At 35.8% G+C, this 20,541-nt stretch overlaps 1 protein-coding gene across 2 annotated transcripts in view; it reads left to right on the top strand.

Moving 5' to 3' along the window:
* Positions 1-18,626, top strand: part of LOC134537851 (diacylglycerol O-acyltransferase 1) — a 59,312-nt gene extending 40,686 nt beyond the window's left edge. For both annotated transcript variants that reach the window (XM_063378729.1, XM_063378728.1), the window contains exons 8-12: positions 5,741-5,849; positions 5,935-5,979; positions 8,437-8,615; positions 9,638-9,788; positions 17,568-18,626. In XM_063378729.1, coding sequence (XP_063234799.1) covers positions 5,741-5,849; positions 5,935-5,979; positions 8,437-8,615; positions 9,638-9,788; positions 17,568-17,744 — 661 coding nt within the window. In that variant the 3' untranslated portion in view covers positions 17,745-18,626. The remainder of the gene's footprint in view (positions 1-5,740; positions 5,850-5,934; positions 5,980-8,436; positions 8,616-9,637; positions 9,789-17,567) is intronic.
* Positions 18,627-20,541: the final 1,915 nt, after the last annotated feature.

The following is a 20,541-nucleotide window of genomic DNA, read 5'->3' as shown; positions in this document are numbered from 1 at the left end:
TTGACTTGTTTCAACACTCTTTGACTTGTTTCAACACTCTTTGACTTGTTTCAACACTCTTTGACTTGTTTCAACACTCTTTGACTTGTTTCAACACTCTTTGACTTGTTTCAACACTCTTTGACTTGTTTCAACACTCTTTGACTTGTTTCAACACTCTTTGACTTGTTTCAACACTCTTTGACTTGTTTCAATGAAATCCAAACGTTTCACTTAACAAAATATAAAGTGTTTAGTTGTAAAAGTCCACTATTCACAGAGATTTTTATTTTACAATAAATTTTCCTTTAAAATTCAATTATAACAAAGCTTATAAAAATAAAATTTTACGGGTGTACTTAACACAATCCTGGCTATGGCCCTAACGTAATGATTAACTCAGGCAATTAATTGTGGAAGTGTTACATGCTTTTCAGTAGAATCGAGCCTTTCCTAAAAGATTTTTTTAAACAGTCCCTTGAAACGGTTTTGTGTTCGACTTTTCCTACAGAGTAGAAGCGGATAACAATTGTGTGATCTTTTGTATGTGGGAATAAATAAAGCACATTTCTGCCAGAAATTAAAGTTACAAATTTAGCATTTACAATTTAGTTTTGCTTTGTGAATGAATCTGCTGCATGATTCCACATATTTAAAGTTAGTTTTTAGGTAGGTATTCATTAAATTTGTTTAAAATTTTCTTTAGCATGAATAAACATTCAAAGTTGTTACATTCTACACAAAGATTAAATATAATTTTTGTTTGCCTTGGGGTTCCGTGGCTTCTTTCATCTGAAATGGAAACACTACTAGTCTTGTCTCCAGTGTAAGTTGGGGTTCACACTTTTAATAAATATAGTTTAAAAAACTAAAGAAACATGCTTTTAAAGATTATCAAACTAAAAAGTAAAATATAATATTAAAATTTAATTTATGATAATAGTATATAAGCAATACTAGTATAAATGAGAAAAAAGCTTGAGGCGCTTTGTGCCATATTTTTTGTATATTAAGCGCCACATGCTTTTTTCTCATTTATACTAGTATTGCTTATATACTATTGTCATAAATTAAATTTTAATATTATTTTTTACTTTTTAGTTTGATAATCTTTAAAAGCATGTTTCTTTAGTTTTTTAAACTATATTTATTTTTAACTTTTTAGTTTGATATTCTTTAAAAGCATGTTTTTTTAGTTTTTTAAACTATATTTATGTATAATTATCATAGGGAAATGAGCTACCGACACTACCTATTACCATCTGAGATAACTATTTGGAGTTGCAACGTCACAAAGAAATGGTAAAGTCTCTCCGAATCATTTACAGTTAGATGTATGAATATAATCTTAGAATTTACCGGAAAAAAAAAAAATTTTTCGGCGTGGCCGGGAGTAGAACCCACGATCGCTGAATCCGAAAGCTGACGTCACAGAAGTCGCGCACCTTAGACCGCTCGGCTAACGAACATAATAGAATTTGTGGGACATTTTACAGTGATGAGTCACTCACTCTGTCGAAAGAGTTACAGACGGACAGACAAACATACTGGTGAAGCTAATATAAAGCATGTAAAAAGATAAGTATAACACCTACTAAGATAAACTAATGTTATCTGGTGGTTTTGTTTGTTTGTTCATGAAACTTTAGGAAAATATTGGCTTCACAGTTTAGTTTGGATTATCTGCAGTGGTATAAAATCTTTGTAAGTTTTAAGCTATGCTACTTTCATTCAAAAGTCAAAAAACGAAACACTACTAATGTTGGTTTTACTAAAATACAAAGAATAACTATAGGATCAAAAATTAACATTTACTTTTAAAATAGACTAGTTTTTTAACTGCCAGTTAGATACATAAGTTCTACATCATGCATATTTGAGCTTTAATATTAAATACAGAGATAAATTAATGCTCCTAGCATTATATTTGCAAACAGCAGGCAGAGAGAAAAAAATTTGCATTCTTTGCAACCACAGAACTCGATAAATTTTATTTTAAATATCACATTTGAACTATGTCTTTGACTCTGTTATTTTCACAGTACAATATTCTGTTGTATCATTGTATTGTTTTTTTCTCTCTCAATAAAAGCTCATGGTGCATGTTAATAGACTTGGTGATTGCTAAAATCACCTGAGAAAACAATTTCTCTCTGTATAACCACCAATTATCAACAAAAGATCTGCTTAGGCCACTCTGCTGCTTGTGGTCAAATATTGTGTTTGAAAATAATACTAGAAAAATGTTACAGCACGTTCTGGACCACAGGGGGGAAATTCTCCTGAGGTGACATAAATATTTGGCTGGCCTCCACCAAAAACACGACCGTTCCCGTTGACTTCAAAGGACAGAACCATGGCTACAGATGTGTTTACCTCTGTCCCCCTGGAAGGAATTGAAATAATGGCCCAATCACTGATTGCCTTGAAGATTCTAACCAATAGCAACACACGTCACAACTTGGATAATTTCACAAGATTCTTTGTAGTTCCTATCCTACACTAACTGTTCAATGAGACATTAATAACGTTTTATTTTGAAAAATGAGTCTTTGAATTTTCTTTTGTTTATTATTTAAAAACAAATTCACGTTTCACCCACTTTACACAGTCTTCTGATGGACATTCGTTAATTGGAAAAGCTTTTCTTTTTTTCCAAAGTAAGAGTTCTTAAACTTGTCTGGTTACTTTATGATGAAACAATTTTACAATACATACCAATCACAGTTCTAGTTGATGTCTTAATATTAGGGATGGGCCGGTCGAATCCTCGAATCCTCGAATCCTCGAATCCTCGAATCCTCGAATCCTCGAATCCCACCGAATCTCTAGTATTCGAAAGATTCAAAATTCGAGGGAAAAGATTCGGGATTCGAGGAGAAATATAGATGTAAATGTAGTAGTACTTTAAAAACTTACTTAAATGCTTACAATTTACTTGGCCTGTTTACGTTTTCCTTGGAACACATCCTATTGAGGTACAGTAGAACCTCGTTAATACGTGATGGTCAGGACCGAGATAATCACGGATTACCGAATTTCACGGACTAGCGATTAAAAGCCCGGAAGGTCTTGTCAAGCTTCTCAGACACCGGCGTGCAGCTGGGTTAAGGCCGTTCACGGTAAAGGCCGGCCGTCTTCGAATTAGTGTCTCGGCTTAAAAAAATACAGCACTGCCTGGCCATTAGTTCACGGTCATTTACAACAGCCGAAGAGAGAAAGATAAGATCGTGCTGACCTTGCACCCTCCCACCTCCCCTTCGTACATCCGAATGCCAGCCAGACATGTCACTCGCCAGGCGCCTGCCGTGCCTTGGCGGGTGGAAACAAACAAAGGGAGACGGGAAGCAGAAGTCAGGACATCCCCCTCAAGTTTAAAGAGTGACAAATGTGACAGCTGAAGGGGGGGGGGGGGGGGGGGGCGACACAGAGGGTCGGTACAAACAGCGTTGCAGAGTTTTTTGCGACCCACGCGATGGCTTGCAGTGTTTGCCGGCAGCCGGCCCGCGTGACGTTAATTTTAAGCGCTGACAATTTTTACTTCTTTTTTTTCTTCTCTTTTAAATCGTCCCGGATTATCCGATTCCCGAATTAGCGCATCACGGATTAACGAGGTTCTACTGTATTGTACTTTTAATTTGTTATTATATAAAAAAAATTATGAAACATGTACTGAGTTGGGAAACTTACTTTATATTCATGAACATGGATGCATTTTCGCTACATTGGCATTAAATAAGGCATATATCACATATGTATTCTCAGAATATGCTAAAAAATAAAATAAAGCACATTTAGGATCTAGACTAAATATGAATTTTTATTTTTTTTAAAATAACTTTACTGAGAAATCTGTTACTTAGTAATACAACAATAATGCCGACTTTCATCACAGGTTACGGTCGCACATGTAGTAATAACAATGAAATAATGAATGACACAAATTAATACATAATACAATTATTATTTATATCGCAATTCAATTTTAAATATTCTGATACACGTTCTATTTATGAATTTTTTTAGGACCAAGTTTGGTTTGTGTAGACTACCAACGTTAAAATATGTATTATCTGAGAATTCCATGATGGCCAACCAATGAATTGGTTAGCCAATCATTTTGAGCAACATAAAAAATAACTAATATTAATATAAAAAATTTTAATGGGTAAACTAGAGAAAACACCCCGTCACTTTTAACTTTGGGCATATTAATCACTATGCTTTAGTGAGGCTTAATTTTAAAAGACGCACGACAATATTTCTTATGGCCTAAAACCATTGAAGCCAAGGTGGCGCCTTTCAGTTTCCATTAAATATTTCAGGAAAGCGTTTACCTTCATTTGGGACTTTAAACAAATGTCAAGTTGGTAACAACAAAATATTGTTCCGTCGGATGTTGAATTTTGTTTTCCGATTTCCGTGGATACATGAATCACTGTACTCACAGATAATGCCTGAATGCCTTAAATCCACCAAGTCGGATTCTACAGTAATTGATGAAGTGACCAGATTCTTAGGTGATACTACAGTTAACCCAGAAATAAACATTCTCGAATACTGGAAAACTCAGTCTGCGTGTTCACCCAGGCTACATAAACTGTCCAAAAAATATTTGTGTTCACCACCTGCGACAGTGTTCTCTGAACGTTTGTTCAGCACTGCAGGAAACATGTGACCAAAAATGGAATCGTCTTGATCCAGACCGTGTCAAAATCCTTGTTTTTTTAAATAAAAATTTAAAGGGTTAAATAATTCTGCATAATGTTGAATTTTTTCTCTTAACTTATAAATTATTTTATAATTAACCCTTGAGAACTTGATTCGGATTCGAGGGGTGGATTCGAGGTACTGTTTGGGATTCGGATTCGAGATTCGGATTCGAGAAAAATGGGATTCGAACCATCACTACTTAATATTGTCATGGAATTCTCATGAAAATTTCACAAGTTGCTGAAGACACTGCTGCACGGGGCGACAATCGAGTGACAACTGCCTTGTGCCCCGCAGTTACCTCCCTGTAAAAAAGAAACAAAGGGAGGCAACCCCGTGGTCACTCTTACCAATTACAGCACAGAACCAGAATCACAACCATATATAGAAGGTGTGTTGCTGAAAATTGTTCTATGAAAGTCACGAAATTCATGTCGCTCCACATGAATAGTCCTGATTGGCTGGTTGAAAAGCAACCAGTGAGCCTTTCGGGCTATTGCTGCAGTCATGCGCCTACGTGATGGGTTTTCCAGCGACGCATTTATTTAAATAACTTCAGGGTGCCAGTGTCTCCCATTGCTGTTATCCTTTCTTTTCAAACCTTCTGGAAAGTTTGTCCAAACGCAAGTGACATGTGTTAACAGCCCAAAACAAAACCATAGAATAAAATAATTTTAAAAATACTTCAAACTGTGTGTAAAACCTGACCAAAATTAATAATGATTAATTAATATTTATTGTAGCATGATCATAATACCTGAAATGTTTATGTAAAGTAAAAGAAACATGGCTACAAAGTTAATTATGAGCAATTAAATATTATATTTAAATTAGTTAACATATTATTAGCAGAGGGCAGAAGTTAGGCTGTCACATAATAAAAAGTATTTTAAAATGATAAAAAAATAAAAATAACGTAATAAAATTATGTTACTTAAGATTCTGGAATGTGAGTGCACAGTTATAAAACTTGGTAAATATTCAAACAAGAGATGATTATCTTCAGCAAGAGGAATAAATAACATGTAGTTGGTTTGATTCATTCCAGGTTTTTGATGAAGCGCCTTCTTGAAGTGGTTGTGGGATTCCAAGTTTTCATGTGTTTGTTTCAACAGTGGATCATTCCCTCCGTCAAGAATTCCCTCATTCCCTTCTCGGTGAGTTATCAGCCATTTTACGAATTATAATTTTTAGTGAAATTTGTATAACCTTGATGATTTTAACCTCTTTTGTTTGTTTCAGAACATGGACATTGCCAAAGTAACGGAGAGATTACTGAAACTAGCTGTAAGTATGGGTTGGAAATGATTTGGTTCTTAGAACTGTCTACATTGTGTTCCCTTGCAGCATTTAGCTTGGGATGTCGGTTTTATTCAATACTCCGGCTGGACTCTGATTTATAACCAGACATGATGGCACATCAAATTGGATCACACCATAACTTCAGAAGCAACACATAACATTATATAGGTGCTGGTGTTGAGTATCCGTACTGGTCTGTGTATAGGCCCACCTCTTAAATCACAACCTAGTGTCTGCCTGTAAAGCCAGACCCACACTGTACCTATTTACTTAGCAGTGTTCACTCCTATTTTCTGTTAGCATGCCTGCTCTTGTGTAGGTAACATTTCAGCACCCTTCCAATGGGTCTGGCCCTGGGTATAAAAGTTTTCATACCCGAAGTCTTAACCAAAACCGTAATAGAACGTGTTCTATTTTTTGTTATACCAATGAGCGTAAGTCAAGCGTAAGCGCGAGTCCTTTTTGTTAACATTAGGGATCATTACAAACGTAATATATGCTAAATGAAACTTCTCTGATCGTAAAACTCCTGGAATATATTTGGTAACTAAAATCGTGGAAAGAAGTTAAACGCAAGTGTTAAAATACATTATAAAAATTCATTACAGTATTAGTAACACGATCTCCACCTCAAAGTATGGAAGTCTCGGTAGCATAGTAGTATAGTATGTATGCGGTTGTGGCATACCACATAATCGTCGCACTCGCATAATCGTCGCACCTATATTTTAGGCCGTCATAATTGGGATAAAAAACTTCAGGTGTAAACGTTGCATGTTGTTTTTGGTCCGGCTATTATATGCCGAGCGCTTTGTGTAGGTATCTTTTCCATATAAAACGATGCATTTTAAAGTATAAATCTAATATTTCTTCGGACATTACCACTTACTTATTTAATTAAAGGAAATACGAAGTTGTCTGACGTGTAAATTTTCTTTTAAAGTTATTTTTAAACGTTATTTCCTTTATCTGACTGCCAGCGTCACCGCGATGTACCGCTTATGAACATGTAGCCAGCGCTAGTTGGCATCATTCGTGTTTGGTTATGTTGCTTCCCGTATAGAGTGCGCGCACGTAGTCGAATATCGTTATCTCGCCGAATGCATGCAATGTGCGCTCTGTCGAGTGCCGAGTTAACTACAATTGATAGCCCGCATTCTTTCGTGGCAAGCGTGTACTACGACGGTAGTTACGCGTTCATGTCACAGTTTCAAGCCGCTTGCAGTTGAAGAAAGGTTTTTGTTTAATGAATTATTAATATAAATTGTTTCGCGTGCTCTTGTATACTCCACCTTTTTTTAAATAAACGTACTTTCTGTGAAAAGGTTTTGTTTTTATGAATAAGTTTACCTAACAATTTTTTTTTACTTTTTTGAAGTTATATTACTTTAGGCGCGTTATGAAAAAAATGATCAGAGAGAAATTTTAAGATGCGCGCACATCACTGTAACATAAAATTAACAGGTTGAAGCTGCCCGCTAAACCGCTCATTAAGTCTCGAAAAGAAGCTACCAAAAAAATAGAAATAGAACCTCTATTAGTCGCACATATTGGCATGCTCGTCGCCTCTGATCACTGTTTTTATATTTATAATATTTATCCACATCTTTCTACTTTCTACATTCACAACACGTGTTTTAGTTTCATACAAGTGCTAATAAATTATATTCAGTAGTGATTTAAATTGAATATTTTGATTAATATTATTTAATACTGTTCGTAAATATTAGTAAAAAAAATTGTGCCTTTATACTTTTTCAAGTGCTCCAATATAATTGAGGTTAACTATCCGTATGTATTTAATGATATAAATTTAAATATTATTATTCAATATAATTAATACTAAATATTATTAAATTATTAATGTTAAATATTTATTATTCGTTATTTAATATTTACAAAATAAAAAAGAAATTTAATAAAACATTTAATTAAAAAAATTGTGATAAAAATTAAAATTGAACATCAAATGAAAACATTAATTTTTAATATTTATTATAAAATTGAATAAATAATAAATATTTATAAAAATAAATGAACAAATTTAATGAAAACTTTTTGATGAAAATGAAAAGTGAATATTAAATTAAGAAAATAATAAATATTTAAAAAATGAATAAACTTAAATTTTTGAATTTATTATTAAATTAATTAATTTTATTTTGAAATAATAAATAATAAATATTTATAATTAAGAATATAATAATATTTAGTACAAATTGTCATATATATATTTAATATTCTCTAAATTTTATATATTTAATTTTTCAAATTTAAACTGAACTTTATTGACTGTGTTGACTATCTTTTTCCAGCGCTTTTATTATTATATCGTAATTATTTGCATGCAATTAAAAACTATTTTTTAATGTTGCCAAAGATGTTTAACTTCTCACGCGTGTACATAAGTACACGCACCCATTTTATTTTTCTTCTTTTCAGATTCCTAACCATTTCATCTGGTTGATCTGGTTCTATCTGGTGTTCCATTCTTTCCTGAATCTTATTGGGGAATTGATGCACTTTGCCGATCGCAACTTTTACTGCGACTGGTGGAATGCGAATAACATTGATATCTTTTGGAGGTCGTGGAATATGCCAGTGCACAGATGGGCTGTCAGGTAAAAGTTTTTGGGCAAATTGTTTTTCTAAGTACAAATAAAACCTATGCAGTTGTATTTTATTGCTAATTATTTTATGAAGAATATCTTTAATTAGGTTTAGTAATTTTTTGCAATGAAAATTTGGTTATTAAATAAGGCCAAGAAAGTAATTACTGCCATGATATTAAGATTGTCAAAATTTTAATCACGAGAGAAACAGCCTGTGAACCATTCGCCTAACATTGTCCTTGCATCGTAATCAAAACCTGTTTTCTGGTCACTGATTAATGACCTTCATTGTGAATTGTCTTCACTTGCTACATTTAATAATGCTAGGAAATACTAAATGATCTGCTAATGGCTAGCCACGTGCGGCCATTTATTCTAGCTTCAAGTTAAAGGTTAATTTTTTGACTCAACATCCTTGCATGAGATGAGCGGAAGTTACCTGTTAGTACTAAATGTTGTTTATTTTTAGTGACTTATTAAGCAACAAATAGTCTATCTTAAACAAGGTGTGTCCGGAAAAATACCATTTGGTAATTAAAAATAATAAACTCTTGAAAAAAAAAATTACTGAACGTTTTAGTTTACTACATACCTACATCACATTTTCACACTGTCCTTAAAATACAGTGACACCCGTTTTATTTCACTGTCATCCGTAAGCAGATTCTCCGACCACATGAGGAATTTACATCTAGAAAAGTTTTCTTTTGTCTCTGTGCAGCCCTGGAAAGGTAGCTGCAACAGTTAGAGTTGGTTATTACTCCACGAAATTAGTAGAAGTTGGGTAAGCATTGTGGAAGGTATAGAATTTTTTGCAATGTTTATAATGCAGGGAATCTCAAGTTATTAAATATTATAGGCACACTTTTAGTAAATTAAATGCCAAATAAGCCACTCAAAAATTGATCTCTTTTGATTTTTACATTTTCAAACATTTTGTTTATCGGGTCTGCACCTGGTACATTGAACATAGTAGTCGTGTTTCCTTACTTGCTTGCAGCTGATTGAAGGTGTTGACTATTGCTCTGCAGGCACTTGTACATTCCGTTGGTGGGCCAGGGCTACAGCAAGACTCTAGCGAGCACGCTGGTGTTCTTCATCAGCGCGTTCTTCCACGAGTACCTGGTCAGCGTGCCGCTGCGCACCTTCAAGATATGGGCCTTCACGGGCATGATGGGTCAGGTGAGCATCCCCACGGTTGGGTTGCTGGGTGTGCTTTCGAGATGCAAGACAGATTTTTTTTTTCTTTTAAATTTTAACTTTGTCTAAACAATGAGTCCTTCAGATCATTGAAGTTGTGGTAAAGTTAACTTAACATAGGTATTTTTTCCGTACTACTTTTGCAGTCTGTCACCCTCGTGGCAGACAAATTTTTCACACGTTAATTTCAAACGCCCGTAAAAGGATTAATATATTAAGTCATCTTGCCTCCCAAGGCAGGTCTTGAAGATAGTTATTTAAGTGTTCAGAGCTGGGCGAACCTCGGTTCTCTGGTTTCGAACCGAACCAAATCGAACCATAGCAAAAAAATTTCGAACAGAGCCGAACCGAACCTCGTACAGAAATAATTGTTTTGAATTAAAATGAACCGATGACCAGCATTTTGGTCTTTAACTGAATGGTGAGAAAGAAAGGTTCTCCAGCAATATGTAAAATTAAAACATATAGCTTAGCTTTATTAAAACATTGCAAAACATTTTATAAGTTAATATTATGCAATAAATAATGAAGGAAAGAAAACAGTTTAGAGAAAATCATTTTGCATTTAATTTCTTTATATATATATAGAAATTCCATCTAAATTTCAAAAATACTATCTTCCTTTTTCAGTGTACACTAAACTTCATTAAAAAAAATATATTATAAAGATGACTAACATTCAGCATGAGGGCACATAACATATTTTTGTGGTAGACATAACCTAACATTTTTAATAAGTAAAAATTTTTAATAGGACATTAAAATAAAGTTGAATGTGAATTAAGTTACCTATCTACCGTATTTACTCATGTATAGCACGCCCTCGTGTATAGCGCGCACCACGATTTTTGCAACAAATTCCAAAGAAAAAAAAATGAAATTTTTTTTTCCCCCATAAATAAATTTTACTAACATTTTGTGGTACCTGATTATTTAAATTTATGTGTGGTGATGCGTCAGGAAAATACTTAAACTCTGCTGTGTAGACGGAAGATAATGAAGCGCTGTATCGTCACAACTGGTACATGGGAGGGCGGGAGGGAGGGAGGCATGCCGGCATGCTGCGCTAAGTTGCTAAGCTGGCGCGGAGAACTAGATGACTCACCGGTCGCTCTGGGGCGAGGAATGGAGGAAGCGAAGAAAGTGTGGAGGGGGGGGGGGGGAACTGGTGACAACATTCTCTCTCTCTCTTTTTTTAGTAGCTTCTGAGCTGGTTTTCTGTAAAGGGGGAGGTCTAAAAATAAACAAGAGACCATGAGGTGCGAGCTTGCGCGCGCGCGCACACGTGTGTGTGCGTGTGTGTGCGTGTGCGTGTGCGTGTGTGTGTGCTGTGAGCGTGTGTGTATGCGAGAGAACAGGTTGTGAGTCTGTCTGTGTGTGTGTGTGAAAGAGAGGCCTTGTTGCTTGTGCGTATGTGTGGGGGCTGGCCAGAAACGTCACCCGTCACCCGTCAGTTAACGACTACCACTACTCCTCCCCCCCCTCCAAACTTTTTTTTCCCGTGTATAGCGTGCATCCTTATTTTTTTCCTTTACTTGAGGGGAAAAAAGGGCGCGCTATACACGAGTATATACGGTACATTACAAAACCCGCTGACTGCAGTTGCTGTTTTCTTGGAAGAATGCTGCTCGTCAGAAGAAACTTTAGTTATAGAAATTTGCGTCGGAAAAAAGAAAACACAAGCAATAATGATGGCTGCCGCGACTACGCTAGTCAACTTAGTACCGTACTTTAAAATTTACTGGACCAGTACTTTTAATACTCAAGATTAAATTAATATTTTCAGCACCTGACTTATAACCAAAAAGGCCAAAGAAAATAAATACATCCCAGTAATTGAAAATATGTAATTTACGTAATCATTTCCTACCGCATTTGTCTTGTGTTAACTTGATCATGTCAGTTTTGCCCAAATACGAGAGTTCTCGTACATGCGCTTTAGTTTAACGTATGGGGTACGCAATCTTTGGTGATTTTACAACATTTCTCGTACACGCACTATAGTTAAAGGTATAATATACCAGACCTTTGGCATTTGTACGATAGTTTATATTACGTAGTACGAGAAACTCGTACAAAATTCTCTACAGTAAACAAAAAACAAAGTGCGCCTATATGAAAATACGATGCTATTTATGCGATGATTAATAAGAATTTTTTTTTTATTCTGTCTGCGCTTGAAACTGTTGATGCTACGATTATGCGATAAAAGTCGGAATATTACAAGTAATGGAATTTTGTTGTGCTGTTTTATAGATGGTCTCAAATGGGGGTTAGAAAATTAGAAAAACCTAATTTTTTTAAATGAACGTTCGGTTTTTAGAATATATTTTAAGGTTTCGAACTTCTCCCAGCACTAAAAGTGTTTTACAAATTGTTGAATTAAGTCAATAGAATTGGTCAGTGATGCAAGATGAAGTCCTTGCGGTGCGGATGCTTTCTACCTTGGGCAGTAATGTCTTGACACTGGGCCAGACATAGGAAATGGCCCCTTACCAGGGCCCTTCCCATGTCGCTGATCATTAGGAGGTATTGTAGCTATGCTGCTCACGTTAAACTCTTATGTAAAATCTCTTCACATAATTGAAACAAATTTCTTAAACCCTTAACGAGGACTTTATTAAAATAAAGGTTGGAAATAGTATTGCCGCTCAGGGGTGCATACCTGCCAACTTTTACGGATTGTCCGTAAGTTTTACGGTTTTACGGACGTCTTTAATATCTTACGGATTTATTTTTGTGTGGTGGTTTATTACTGTTCACTGTACTGGCCATGTATACCTGCCAACTTTTACTGTACCGGCCATGTTACCGATGCACTGACGGAAGGCAGAATGAAAACAAAACAAGATATAGTTAGTTATTTGTATATGGTTTGGACTGGACGGTCTACGTTTGTTTTCCACTTACCGCAACGAAAACGTGCTTCCTTAAACAGAGGAACGGACCACAATTGTGACGTCAGCCCTACCTCTTTGGTCTGTTCCTTGTTCCTTATATTAAGTCCAAAATAGCTGACTATTGTTCGTAGTTCCAATGTAGTGCTGCGCAACCGGTTTTTTTCCGTGTGTATTTACATGATGGGAACCATGAGTAAGCTGGCCAACAAGAAATATATTCAGACTTACCGTGCTGCGTATAACAACTAATTCTCGTGTATTCGGAAATCGCAAAAAGGAGAAACTTATGTGGTTTGCACAGTGTGCTGGTGCGATTTTAGTATTGCTCATGGAGGTAGGTCTGACATAACTACACACGTTAAGTGTCCTAAGCATAGGGAAAACGTGCTTTCTGAGGAAGTAAATAAGATTGATAGCTTTTTCACCACTACTGTACACACGGGGTTGGAAGTGACGAAAGCAGGCACTGTTGATGTCTAGTGGGCTGAATTATCAAGGGTTCGTGGAGTAGATGGCTTCCTGAAGTATGAGTCTGTCAAAGATAATGCTTCCAATTCTGTCAATCCCCCACAGTAATTCAGAATGTAAGTGCATTTTCAGTATGGTCAAAAAAAAAAAAAAACAGAACCCAATTTAGGTCCTCCATGTCATCTGAAACTGTGCAGTCTATTTCTGTGTTGAAATCAAGGCATTGTGTTTGTTATGAACAAAGGTTTACCTCAGATTTATTAGGTAAAGCAAAGAAGGCAACTGCTGCACATTCTAAGTCTTAAAATTGCATCAAGGATGATAATCAGGAGATGACTGAAATATGTAACAAACATGTGATATAGCAAGGTATGTCTTTAAGTAATCTTGTTTAGTGAATACTATTGATTTTGTTTTGTACTTGATCATTTTGCTTTTCATATGCATGCTGTGTGTAAATTGGCACATTCTGGATAGGTTTAGTTTCCCAGTACATTTACAATATTGACAGTATGAGGTTTTCATTATAGGCCATCGATATGCCCTTCATGTCATTAGTAAATTAGCAGAAACCAAATGGAATAGAAAAATAGAAAATAATTGCACATAAAGCATGTAAAAAATTGCTGCATTTGATTTACGATACATGTTTCCAATTTAAAAGTTTTCTTGATGACCAAACTAAAAAGTTGGCAGGTATGGGGGTGTGTTCAGATATGGTTTGAGTCGGTCTGGAGACGGTAAAAACATTACAAGTTATTTATGAATGGTATATGAGCATAGCTGAAAAGAACATGACCATTAGGGAATAAAATAAAGCAACTTACAATGTTATACTTTAATGTTTAAGGTTATGTTGCACTTCATCTAACTGCACTCACTCGCACCTTCTTTCGGGCCAGTGGTGCTCTATTCAAGTGCCGGAGCACCCGTGGCAAACGTCACGTGGCACATGTAGATAAAAGCCTTTGGGGCTTAAGGTGGTAGCACATCAAGCTTGAATGGGCCCAGCCCTGGTCGATGTCAAAGTAAAGTTAACATATTCAGGTGTACTAGTATTTATTTTTGCATTGCAGGGACATGAAAACCCCTGACCGTGGGATTGGTTTTGTTTCAAAAATGAAAAATTTAACTAATATTTTGCATTGTTGCATAGAGGTAAGGTTTTTTTAATAGTTTTTTTGTAAATCTTATGTTAAATAATTTGTTGCTTTGCTAGTTTTAGAGAAAATATTTTTTTTTGACGTGACAATGTCTAATAAATCGATGAACGCCGGCTGCACGCACGAAAAAGTGTCCCACTACGGATGTCCCACTACGCATGTGTTCTGTTTGCTCATTGTACGCATGCGTGGCATCTCTCTTCATGCTCATTGTACGCATGCGTGGCATCTCTCTTCCACTCGATTGGAACAACCATCGATTTGACTTTTCAATCATATTTTCGTCGTTTGAATTATTAATATTATGTAATTTAACGATCGTCCACCGATTTTCAGTACAATCGGTACGGTTATTTAAAAGTAATGTTGAAAATTCAAATACGTTTTGAACCAACAATGGTTTTTTACAGTTACACATAATAATTCAAATTACACCCGGGATCTTTTGCACAATGTTTTAAAAAATATTGTAAAACATTATAAATAAGTTTGGTGTATTTGAGATGCGTACTTGTTATAAAATCGTGTTAATATTATACCCCTACCGTGAACAAAGTTTTTATACGTTAGCGTACCTAACTCATAAACTAAAGGTTGTCGGTTCGAAACCCAGCAACTGCGAAATGTTTTTTTGTACTTGTAAAAATAAATATGGCGCACGCAACATTTCAAAAGTAATAAATATATTTGAATTAATGAATGCAAATAAAAGTAAATTTTTTAATTCAATTGCACATTTCATTTCACTCCTTTGTATCCATACAAAATAATGATAATTCAATAAAAATGATTCAATTGTATTCATAAAAGTATGCAGAGGTAGATTTTATCATGCAAAAGATTGAAAAATTTAAAAAAAATTCTTCCTCAAAGAATATAATATTTTTAATGCCTAAATGCAGGGTGGCCACCAAACCGGGAAAACGGGAAAAACCGGGAATATGTCGGGAATTTGAAAGGGCCCGGGTAAAACCGGGAAACTGTCTGGAATTTTATTTCTTTCCTGGGCAAATGCTGCGGTGTAAATGCGCACAACTTATATAAGACGTACATCGCGGCGTCTGATAATCACGCGGCAAATCTGTACAGTGTCATGTTGGCAGCGACTGTAGTGTTCCCAGGCGTGTCATGTTTCTTCTTTCCTCATAGACGCAATACGTCACTAAGAGGCGGAGGGGGAGAGGGAATATGAACCGCACTACGGCGTGCAACACGGGGTGGTGTTCTAATTTGTTCTGTTCAGTACAAGTCTTCGAGCGGTTTTAGTCTTACGCTGTGCAGTTTGTTAGGAAGCTATTTCGGCAATGTCTACTAGGTATTCCTGTCGTTATGAGTCTTGAGGTTCCATGGGCTACTGAGGATGCGAAAGACAGAACTTGTGCGAGATGCAAGATATGCAATAAAAGTTTCAAGATCGATACGATGGGTAGGGGAGCATTTACAAGCCATGCCAAATCTAAGAATTACAATAGAGTTATAAATAAGTTAACCAATCAATAAACCTGCAAGTTACAGAATTTTGTTTCCACTCAACCTGCTCAGGATGAAGCCCACACTTCCTGTAACAAAGTTTTATTAGTACTTTAATTTATACTAGTAGCTTCCAACGGTTTAGCGGTGTTATAAACTACGACGTCTTGTAATCCATCGCTTATCAATAAACTGTCAAATATGTCCAGTAACTAACGACACAACACGTTTTTTTATAAATATTCTCAGCGTGTTGAGGCCGGCCGATAAACCTTCCGCATTAACTTACCTTTAACGTCGGTAATGCTATGTTCACTTACAATTTGTAAAATAATAATACTAAACATATAATTATTATGTACACCAGAACCCTGATTTCACGAACACCGGATTTAACGAAGCAGTGATTTTACGAGTACATTCTCGGGAACCATAAAAAAATTGGAAATTTTGACCAAAATGTGAAAAACAGAAAAAAATATTTAAAAAAAAACGCAATGAAAGATCATATATACCGAATAAAAGCATGTTGGACCTCCTGCGGTCACCAGCAAAGCATAAACACGACCCAATGCGTGGTGCAACTGCTACATCGCTTCGTTATTGCTCGCGCGAGAGGCGGGACGTGGAATGTTAGAAGAAATGAAGGGGGAAATGCGGGGGATGACAGACAGCAGCCAGTGTGTTTCCTGCGTGGGGAATAAGTAGCGTAGCTCCTTTTTTTATGCTGTGTGAAGCGAACTTTTTCTATCAACTCACGGGAAAAGATAATTGCTTGAGCTGTCAAAATAAACATCGCTGCGACAGTTAAAACAAGACGCGGGCGAGCATCCGGTAGGTCGATGTGTATATCTACTCGAAAAACATATCTCAATTCATGACACTAATAAGATTCCTTATAACTTACACGTATAGCTTGATGTTTTCAGCTTGATCCATGCAAGTTCTTTAGCCACGTTTTGAATGAAAACAACCACCAGCCGGCCAGTGTTGTGCCCTGTTTAATACGCACAAAATATACCAAATATATTTGGTTCAAAAAAAAAACAGAAAAGAACCAAGGCAAAAAAAGTCAAAATAATGAGTGATGCCTTAAAACAGACCGCTCTCATAGACGAAGAAATTTTAAACACAAAAAAGGTTAAAGTTATGTGGCAAATATATATTTAGTAAACTGCCACCTGTTTTTTTAGTTGGGTATGTATCACATTTTGTGCATTTTTGTTTTATATTTAGTACTATACAGTTCCGTGTTTTAAAATGTGTGCTTTGTATAATGTATTACATAAATAAAAACATGTCATTTTGTATATATATATATATTGCAAAACCTGGAAAATCTTGAAAATACCTGGAAAAACCTGGAAAAAACCTGGAATTTTTTATCACAAATATAGTGGCCACCCTGTAAATGGTTTGGTTGTAAAAACCTATTACGGCTCAGTCTCAGGCCGAATATGATATTTACTTTTCTTCTGGATCAATCATTTCATCAATGTTTTGTTATGACGTCACGTTAAACTATCGTCCGTAAACCGACTTTACAGACAACCAGTTTTTTTTTTTATTCATCATTTGCAATATTTAAAAAGTATAGCACTGTTTTTTTCACTCTCTCCACTGTTCATCCTCACTAGTACATGCTCGAACACCTGAATTGTATTAACCTTAATGTTGCTGCTTGTTGAAAAAAATTTTTTTGCATGTGTGTGTGTTGGTGTGCGGTGCGACATTAGTGACAGATCCGCATGTAATTTCAGATCCCTCTCTCGTACGTTAGTCGCATGATGGAGAAAAAATTCGGGCCTAGGTGGGGCAACATCGTGGTGTGGTCGTCTCTGATCATTGGCCAGCCGCTGTGCATCATGATGTACTACCACGACTACGTCATGATGCACATGGGAGAGGAGCTGCTGGAGATCTACGGCCGGACGTGATGTTCGCGACAGCTCCGCAAGCGCTCCGAGCCACGACCGGGGTTGGAGGTTGCCGCGAAGTCTCACCACCCACGGAACTGAATCTTCTGATGATTGCGGCATTCACGTTTAGGGTAACAAGTGGAGTGTAATTGCAGCGTCTGTCTATAATTGGGCGAAAATAGGGAAATTAATATGATTGTAGTTGTATCAGCAAATTTGTTGCACATTGATGATGTCTGAATGTTAGCTAGTCTGTCTTGAATGCTATACATATTTATTGCCTAAAAATGAATGCAGTGACTGTTCTGGGGCAAGTTAGGTATTGCCATTCATTTTGAAAATCCTGTTCCTTAACTGAAAAATTACCAGCGGTAATGCTAAGAGTTTGATTTTTTTTTTTTTTCATTTACAGTGCGTTTATTTGGTGGTTTATATATTTTATAGTTCGAAGATTATAATAATGCATTTACTCAATTTTTGTGATAATTTTTCCATAGTGCATTTTGTATTTATGGATCGTACCATATTTGAAGCAAATATTTTTATATGTGATTTTGTGAATTAATGAGTTGAAATTTGCTTTTGTAAATTTATTATGACTTAGGTTTAAAATTTACATTAAGTTTTTGTACTATCTATGTAGCATTGAGAATTAATATTGTTTGTTGTCTTTTGTTTTGTCATTATACAAAATTACTAGATGCCAACTCTATAGGTAGGTAGTAACTTAGATTACAAAATTGTTTTTGATATAGATTATATTTTATTAAATAATTAAATACATTTGATTGCCTAGTATTGCAATATTGGTAATGCAGGCTGAATGATTTGAGATAGCAAATGCATTTGATATAAAATGTTGAAATGTAGTTTTGTAGAATATATATCTTTTTACATAAACATTTTGTTTTGCATCTCTCTCTCTCATCAGAACTATTCCTTCAGGAACACATGGAAAATGTTTAAGCATGGAAGGACATCATATCTTAAAAATTAAATCAAGAACTAAAAGTAAATTTAAGTTAGCTTTTGGAAACCGTACTGAATGTTATTTAGAGCATAATTTAAAAAATATTTTAGCTTCCCATAACCCTAGTTCATGAACAGCCATTTATGTACTGGTACATAAGTCAAGAGAATATCTGTGCAATGGTCAATGATTTTGTGTTCTCATTTTCACATTCAAAAAAGTTTTTGATATTTCTTTTAAGGGTGCTCAGAGTTTTCTTGCTTTTTAGCTAATTCCGGGTGTTCAGTTTTCTTGCTTTTTAGCTAATTGCGGATAAGTCACGTAAGTGTTCATAATTAAAGATAAATTTTCTGACCTTTTAAAGCTATAAAATAACATTTAATATCAGGCAAGAAAATTCGTTGGCCAAACAAAAATTGGTTAGTTGCACTATGAATAATTTTACAGGAATAACCCTAAAAAAATAGCAGTTAAAGTAAATTGAAATGACCAACTCAGTGTACGACAGCCTTAAGGGCCTATGTACCTGGCTGCCTATCCATGCATCATACTTAATTCCTTTGGAAATTCCCAATCCAGTAAAAAAATTTAAATAGTTAATTTTGGTGTAACGTTCCTCTGTTAATTGATAATGGGTTAATAGTATCTTGGATGAGAGCCAGAGTTCTAAGACAGGTTGATGGACCAGTTACAAATGTAATTTAATTAAGTGGATTGGAGTCATTATAATGACCAGGAAAAAAGCTGCAAAAATAAAAACATAACTACATGAACTATACTCACTATTCTTGCACGTAAAAAATCCTCTTCTGTGATTGTTTTTTCGGCGAAGAAGAATGGCCCAATTATTTGGGTGCTCATTAGCCCTCACCACACGTGAACTTTTGGGCTATCGCGCACAAGTGCTCTGGAGGCATGTGGGTTCTCAGATCCCCATATCCTCATATTGTGCCTGTTTAGTAGACATGACACATGAAAGTGCGTTCAAGAAAATCTTCCTCCACGTCCATTCGAGCCAGCATATCTGTAGCGAAAGCCTTGCGGCGTAGTCCATCCGATGGCTGAAGAGCTTGTAACAACTGCACTTGTAAGAGTATAGTCTCAGGTTTTTGTGAAGAACTTTGTGAACAGTCGAATGAGGTAACTCCAATTGTCTTGCGGCGATAGAAATCGACTTACCGGGGCTCCGGACAAAGGCCTCACGAACACGTTCAATGTCTCCCGCACTTGTGCTTGGTGGACCACTGCCTTTTTGCTGCAGAACATTCCCTGTCTCCATAATTTTTTTGTGCTACTCACGAATTGTGGGTCGTGAAGGTGGTTCTCTCGCACATTTGGTCCTAAAGTTCCGTTGCACCAGCGTATCTGATTTTGTTTTAATGAATCGGGATACACATTGCGCTTTCTGTTATGTTTAGATGTCAGTTACCATTCACAACTGCAACAACAGAAAAAAAATTCACATAAAAAATTTGAGAGATTCTGATCACAATGCCACCAACCCCAACCAGATACCTGGTCAAATAATTTTTTTATTTAGGTTTGAAGTTGTAAAGGTCTTATGTGGACACTCTGTATATATTAATGAACATAGATCAGACAAACATTATACAAAACTGCATTGAAACACAAAAGTATTGAATTTTTCAATGCAGTTAATGTTATCTTAGTAACTTAGAAGCATCCCTTCAAACCAGTAGAACCTGGAAACAGTCGATGGAGACACATCCTCTGCACCGACGATGGGAAGGTGCAGTTAATCATCGGAAGCAAATAGACCGGAGAGTTGTGTTGAACCATGAGGAAACTGGGACTCACTGCTCAAAATAATTAAGTGTAGTAGTA

The sequence above is a fragment of the Bacillus rossius genome, chromosome 12 (genome assembly GCF_032445375.1).
Source record: "Bacillus rossius redtenbacheri isolate Brsri chromosome 12, Brsri_v3, whole genome shotgun sequence".
NCBI lineage: Eukaryota > Metazoa > Arthropoda > Insecta > Phasmatodea > Bacillidae > Bacillus > Bacillus rossius.
The sequence above is the reverse complement of the archived record's forward strand: the minus strand, read 5'-3'. Positions and strand labels throughout refer to the sequence as shown.